Source organism: Hipposideros armiger, unplaced genomic scaffold (genome assembly GCF_001890085.2).
Source record: "Hipposideros armiger isolate ML-2016 unplaced genomic scaffold, ASM189008v1 scaffold_903, whole genome shotgun sequence".
Taxonomy (NCBI): domain Eukaryota; kingdom Metazoa; phylum Chordata; class Mammalia; order Chiroptera; family Hipposideridae; genus Hipposideros; species Hipposideros armiger.
Genome location: NW_017732253.1, coordinates 463,636 through 471,414, shown reverse-complemented (window position 1 = coordinate 471,414; position 7,779 = coordinate 463,636). Strand labels below are relative to the sequence as shown.

Sequence of the window (7,779 nt, the reverse complement as noted above, 5' to 3'; positions counted from 1 at the left end):
AACGTCCTCCATAACTAGACTGAAGAACAAAAGGACAGCAACTTGTCTGTTCCCCTTCCCCCAATTCCCCAGCACTGTTCCCATCCCCCAATTCCCTAATAAAAGTCTTTTAAAACAAAAACAAAAACCAAAAATGAACTAGTGGCATCTGTTGCAAACATGCGTCATGACTTTTCCGACAACCCAATATATTATTCACTAACATTAAATATTAACTATTACTATTTATTTTAAGAGCAAAGGGAGCCACTAATCAATTTTAGGCAAGGGTCAGACATGACATAGCCAAATTTTATAACCTTGTGTAATCTTAATAACCCGGCTACTGTGTGGAAAACAGATATGAGAGCAGAGGGTGGTACAAATGGGTCTGAGATGACTAGACCCAAGTGTAGTCATCTAACAGGATGTTAGAACAGACACACTGGGACATCCTGTAGCCTGTGGCTCATTGGTGCCTACAGCCCATGACTTAAGAGTACATAATTTTGAGGATCTCTAAGTTGTATAAGGTTATGTAAATGTATAGCTACTTTTTCAGATGCTCTAACCTCTTTAGTTTTCGATATTCAGGGCAGCCTAATACTGAGTCTTGGTCTACTGAATACTTGGTCTACTTGGTGAGGCATTCGGTGTAGACTATTAAATAGCTTGTAGAATCAATCACAAGAGCCAGGCTTTCAGAAATGGCCCCCAAAGCCAACCACAGAATGGGCCTCCATGAGGGCTGCTGCTTCTGCCTCAGTCAGGAAACCGAGGCATGAGGAAGCTACCCTCTGCTATCCCTGTAGCTCTTCTACAATCTCTTACCAGCATACCAACAAAACAGGACGTGCAAATGGAGACCGAGAAAGCTAGCAACCAGGCACTAAGATTCCTGCCACAACTATCATTAAACACATCAATTCCTCCAAGACCATGCCTCATGATGCGGTGGTGTGCCGTTGCTTGGTAGAACTTGAATCACATTCAGAAACCTAGCTTTACTGAGTTTAGCCTTTTAGCTCTGCAGTACAGGAGCCTCACCAGAAGGATGTTGGAATACTTCTTTTGAGCCTATCCATAGAATGCACCATGAAACTTAACTAAATTCATCCTGATGCTAGACGTTCAACAAAGATTTAAATTTTACCACCTCCCAAGACTAGCCTTGTACATTTGGTCACTTCCAGAGCCTCAGTAGCCTTGTATATCAAATTGGAGGTAATGATATTTATCTTCAAGGGCTTTTGGGGGAATGAAGTTAAATATAACAGGCAGAAGAGTAGCAAGATGCCTGGCACATGGTAGACATTCAATAAATGAGGCATCAGTCAATCAGCACCATTCCACAATTCTACAGAGGAAACAGAATCTCTGAAAGATGGAGATACAGTAGAGCTTACTTACTATCGAGATTTAGTGGCCTGAATGATGGGGCCATTGTATCAGTCACATGAAATTTTGGGAGTATATTGGCCAACAGAAAAGTAGATGGGATTTGTGTGTGTGTGTGTGTGTGCTATTTCATTTATTTGTGTGATTTCTTTCATTTTTAATTACTTTAATTAAAAAATAATGCATGCACATAAACAATGGAAAGAAAGTTCCTCTTTTCAGTTTCTCGAGTATCCTTCCGGAAATATCCTGTGCCTTGAAGCACAAATGTAATATATATTCTTCCTTTTTCCCCTAAAAAAACTGGGTCATATTATATACATATTTTGCAACTTTATTTACTTACTACATTGGTGATCAATCCATTTTAGTTAATGTAGAACAAATCCCCTACTGATGGCAGCTAGTTGTTCGCATTTTTGTTTTTGCTGTTACAAAATTGACTCTAATATCCATTCTTGTATATAAAGAAGTGACTATATCTGTAGAATAATTTTTTAAAAGTAGAAGGGGTGGGTTAAAGGTTAGTTACTGCTTATAATTATATTGATACTACCAAATTGCTCTCAAAACACCTGTCCCAGAGTGTGCTCTTTACCAATCTGTGCCTATATCCTTGCCAACAGTGAATCATCAAGCTTTTTTATTTTTGCCAGTGAAATAAGTTAATTAAAGAGGTGATACCAGGATAGACCCAGAGGCAACCTAACCAAGGAATAGAGCTGAGGGATTCATTAGAGGATAGGAGGTGAGAGAAGATAGGATTTAAATTGAAATTTGTAAGGGACACTAATAACCTTCTCACATTTACTATGTACCAGGCAATGACTTGACCAGGTAGCACACCTGTTACTATTTACATTCAGTCCTTATAACCAGACTACCCATAAACATTATTATCCCCCATTTGACTCTGATGCCCAGTCTCTGTCCACTGTACCTCCTGTGTCCTCCTTATTTTACAGTGGAGGAAACAAAGGCCCATGGAGGCTAAGTAACGCATCCAAGACCCCAGAGCAAGTTAAGTCAGGACAAGGGTTCTGTTTTCCATCTCCCTCTACACACTATGTTAGGGCAGGATTCCAGTCTGTACCAGTGAGGCCTCAAACAATCTGAATATATCTTCAAAGGTGTGTGTCATCCATAGTTTGAACTTAATAGTTAAGTTGAAGTCACTCATTTCCTATAATCGAAGAGGTTCCATTATAGTGGAGTGGACATTTTCTTAAGCACAGTGGCATTTTTTACACTGTTGATAGGTTTTGTGTAAAGTTCTTCCTCAGCAATTCGAAGCTGCTTTCCACAAGAACTACTGTCTTTTCTCACGGAACAGTCTTGACAAAAGCACCATGAGGTGAAAACTCTAAGCTTCCTGGGATTTTAAGATTTTCTTACAAAGTATTACATGGCCCCTTGAATTCTACCCTTAGTCCTTTAGAAACTTAAAATTGTCCTGTAAATCCCTTCTTGAAACACTTTTGGAGACTGGGAGTGGAATTGGTGCCATCTTCCTCATTGTTTGCTGCTGTTTCAGACAGAGTCTAGGATCACTGAGATTAGAGGTTTCAGCGGGGGTTTCCTTGTCTTTGTTTCATATTTGTATTCAGAGTCCAGGATCTTTTCTGTGTACATCTGGGCAGTTTCTACTTCAGTGAAAAATGTGAGACTTCAGATGTTCAGTTTTAATGATGATTAGAAACATTCAGCTAGTACCTAAAGACCCAGTGAGATGACTCTTAAATAGCACAAAAATTGGGTTGATATCCTTTATTGGAAGTGTATGTGTGGGAGGTGGGGGTGGAGGTGGGGGTGATGGCTGAGAATGTGCTGGAAAGATGGGAATAACAAAGAAACCTTTTATCTGGGAAAATTAAGCTGGTCAATGCCTTCTCTTCTTTAAAATTAGGAAAGCTTACCTTTTGTCCCAATTGGAAAACATTCTAACAGTGGTCATTCTTTTAGGGCAAAGCCATGGTATTTTGGAGAAATAGCCACTTAATGTATTTGCCCAAAGCAAGGAAAGTGTCAGTGTCAAACAATGGAATTTGAGAGCTACCATGATCTCAGGAATTAATTAACCCAAAGTCCAATTTTATAGAAATGGAAACTGATACATAGTAAGTATATGTGATTTAGCCAACGAGTCACTTTTGTTGTCAGCTAGAACTAGAGCCAAGCTCTCCTGTCTTCATTCGTTGTATTATTCAATCCCCATTATGTAATCCACATTTTATAATTTGCTGAGAGAATATGATTGTTTGGGATTTTGTTCATTTATTTTCTTAAAGTGGACAGGGACTTACTTTCAAAGCTATCCGAAAGAGAGTTAACTGCTTTTAACTAAAGAATGGGGTACACAAATCAGAAGACTAATTTGTTAAAGAAATGGTTAAGAGAAAATAGATTGAAATATTTTTACACAGAAAGCTCAGTTGATTGGTAAGATGTGTGATCTTTGTTTTGTTTTAGAAATTGCCATTCCACTTTTAGTTCTGCAATAAATGAAAAACTGCTATGTATTTATACTGTCTAGTGATGGCAGGAAACTAACTAGTGTTTTCTTTGTGAATGATCAACTGCTTAGGACTTGTTTCAAATTAATGGTATAAATAATCTAACAAGGTTCTTCATTGTACATTTCTCAGAGCCAACAGAATGCAATGTGTTTTTATAACCAGATAGCTATTTGATTTTTTCTCTTTCCCACATTTGGATATAGATTGATATAGAATTACTTAAAATGCTGAACATAAATTAAACATTTAAATGGAACTGTGGAGAGGCTAAGCTGCCCCATTATAATCTTTAGTTCCGCAGTCACTGCCTCAAGGACACTCCATTTCATATCACGTGTCCATCTTTTGGAAAATGATCACCAAGTTTCAAATAACACTTAAGCAGAGCAGGCAATGCATAATTTATGGACCTTTCTTGTTTTGTGTTCTTATTTTAATGAAAAACAGGAAAACAGAAGATTGTTTTCATAAATTAACTCACTTCCTTTTGTTCTTTCCCTCCTATCTTTGCAGATCGGGGCCCTGAAGGACTATTACCACTTCTACCATAGCAGGACGATTAAAAGGTCAGTTCTCTCAAGCAGAGGAACCCACAGTTTCATTTCAATGGAACCAAAGGTAAGAAGATCCAGTTGGGTGGGGACCAATAAGCAAAGCTCCTGCATTTTTCATTGGTAATGTCACACTAGGAACTGATGACCAGCATAAAGGCTCAAATTTCAAGAGCTGTCATACTATCCTTTGGCCCAGTATCTTTGCTTCCTCTTCAGACAAAAATAGGCAATGGCTTGATTTTTATTCAAATGCCATTATCACCCCAGTTGTAGAACAGCCCAAGGGTGTCACAAATTTGGGTTCTCATGGAGAAATGAGAAGGAGTGTGTCGGAGAGATTGATTAAGAAGTATTAAAGTATTAAGAATGCCACACTATCTTGCCTGTCTATTTGCATGCAGATCTGAGGCTCTATCTGAACTCCATAGAGGGGTCTCTTCCAGAACCCTTAGGTGAGGCCTTAGATCACCATGAATCCTGTGATTTCACCTGCCATCAGCAGCCCAAGAAATAGACCATGTCTGGGGGAAGAGGTTTAATGTTAGGGGCTTATCAGGTATCTTTCTTACACGTTGTCTTCCCTCCAAGTCTTTGGGTTATATAGACAACACATCCCTGGGAACACCTAGAAGGAGGTATGATATGTCCTCCCACTCCATTTTAGAGACGTGGAACAGCTTTGAACTGGGAGATAGGAAGCTAACGGATGTTGGGGACAAATAAACTAGTAACTGGCAACCAGAACTCAGAGGGTGTGTTAAATATCTGTTCTTACTAAATGAGAAGAAGGGATTGACTCTGACAGAGAGCTCTTTGGTCTCCCAGACATGGCAAGTAAAGAGGAAATGAGGCTAGCTATGCCAACCTGCCCCAGTTCCTCTGTGGGCTTACTGTTTATTATTTACTGATTAGGAAGGGACTTTTTTTTTTAAACCCATTGTGATTTGGGTTTACCATATGAGCTTATTTTCCAATAAATTGGTGAATAAGTCCCTACCAATGAGCATAGCAGTCCCACCTAGAGATTCCTTAAAAATTATATTCCTTACTGAAACAAAAAAGGTCCCTGTTTGAATTAATATCCAAATCAGGTTTGCAGTTTGGTGTCCTGCCCTCTGTTATGTGTCATGGTTTGTCTTTTTAAATTTTTTTCTGGAATATTATCACAGTGTTCATGGTTGTGAAATTGTATCTTGGTGGTTAGGAAAAGCACATTTGTCGTAGATCCCAATTTTCTGGGCTTATAGGAACTTCCCCTAATACTTACACTCTGGTGACCTGTGGGTTATAATATTTTTCCCCTTCATCTCTATTCAGAATTAAATGTTTCTGGAAAAGTAATCTGTTACAGTGTTTTTTAATTAGCTCAGTTTTCAAAGCAAAGTCACGTTTTTTATCTATTAAGCAACTTTTTCAAAGTTTTCTAGACCTTTGGAAATTAAAATTCCAATTTCAGATCTCATGGGCATAGTCAATGTGAACTTGAAAAACCAAGCACTAGTCGGTTTGGGAAGTAATAGCAGAATGTTACAAGGTATTGTGTTCATGATGAAGGATTTACTGAATATGGAGCTATTCAATCCTTAATGTTATCTTGGGGAATCTCAGTCTTCATTTCTTCTTAACTCTGCATCAAATATTGGGTTGTCGGAAAAGTCATGACGCATTTTTTGCAACGAAAAACAGAAAAAATACGTCATGACTTTTCCGACAAGCCGATAGCTTATGCAGGATCCCACAGAGACCTTGGATGCTGGGACAGTAGCACCTGGAATGTGTGCCCTTCTTCCCCCAGTCCAGAGGAGCAAGGTCATTACAGACCAACCCTAGGTAGTCCATGCTCAGTTCTCCTTCCTCCTCTGTAAGAAGGACATCCCAGGGAAGAACTGCGTCTTACTCTTCATTCTGATGCCTGCTGTCCTTCATTCCCACCCAGCCATTTATATAAGAGAGCTGCAATGCTACCAACTTTGCAGATGGAGTACCGCAGATTGGGGCGTGCCCACAATTTCTTTCAGATATTTCCTTAAGTTCATTCAATCATGCATTGTCCATTTCTTGAGCCTCTAGTATATATCAGGACCTGTGTTAGGCTCTGGGGATTTGGAGACATAGTGGTATTCTCAGGGAGCTCACTGCAGGGCCTCCCTCAGTGGCTTTCAGGGGAACCCAGGACATGGCAATGCTTCTCAGTGTTGGGGGTGGGGGAACAGAGAGGTGGGGGGGCCACTACATTCCCCCTGTTTCTCCAGTTCCCTCCTCATAAAGCTCAGACCCACTTAGGTTTTTTTTTTTATTTTTAAAAACATTTTACTTACAGAGAAGTTGCAAAAATGTTATGAAGAATTCTTGAATACCCTTCCCAGATTCCCCAAAGGTTAGCATTTACATTTTACATTTTACCATACTTACTTGATCATGTTCTCTCTCTTCGATCTATACACATGTATACACATGCATACATGTATGTATGTATGTATAGGTATGTATGTATATATGTTTTCTGAAAATTTGGAAGCAAATTACAGACACAATGCTGCTTTAGTGCTGTATATTTCACTGTATATTTACTGAAACCAAGGACACTCCTTATACAACCAGGAGTACACCAGTCAACATTCTGGTAAAAATCTGTATATAAACATTGATTCAATATTATTATCTCATCAACAGATTTTATTGAAGTTTTACAAATTGTCTCTTTTCTGGGCCAGGATCACATCTAAATGTCATTTTGTTGAAGTCCCCTTTGACTACTCTGTTATACTTCCTTCTGTTTTCTTTCTTTTTTTTCCATTCATGAGCTACAACTTTTTTGAAGATTACAGGCCAGTTATTTGGGAGAATATCTGCTCTCATGATGAGATTCAGGTTTAGCAAGAACACCAGGGAAAGGCTGTGTTCTCAGTGCATCAGATCAGGAGGAACACCATGTTGATTTGTTTCATGGCTCGTGACTTTAACTTTGGTCATTTGGTCATGGTGTGTCTGCAAGTTTTCTCTACGTTAAAATGACTGTGTTTCCATTCCTAATTAATAAGTGTTTTGTGCGCAGATACTTTGAGACTACGTACAGTTCCACAGGCTGACTTGGTATTTTTTCACTCCCAGCCGACCGCATTGGGAATGGGAAACAAGTGTCGGTGTGACTTGGTTTATTAGGCAGATCTCCTTTTATGTGTGTGTATGGTGGGTGATTTGTGTGCCAGAGTGGAGCACATTTGTGATTTGGGGTGATGGGACCATGTGAAATAGCTTGGTGGAAAAAACTGGAGATGCATCAAGTTGTTTTTGATCACCCTTTCCTGGAGAAATAGAAAACACACCAAACA

The 7,779-nt window shown here is 39.1% G+C and overlaps 1 protein-coding gene across 1 annotated transcript in view; it reads left to right on the top strand.

The window, feature by feature from the left end:
• Window positions 1-7,779, top strand: part of PCSK5 (proprotein convertase subtilisin/kexin type 5) — a 451,676-nt gene that overhangs the window by 46,042 nt on the left and 397,855 nt on the right. Inside the window, exon 2 of the mRNA XM_019630362.1 lies at window positions 4,407-4,511. Within this exon, the coding sequence (XP_019485907.1) occupies window positions 4,407-4,511 (105 nt within the window). The remainder of the gene's footprint in view (window positions 1-4,406; window positions 4,512-7,779) is intronic.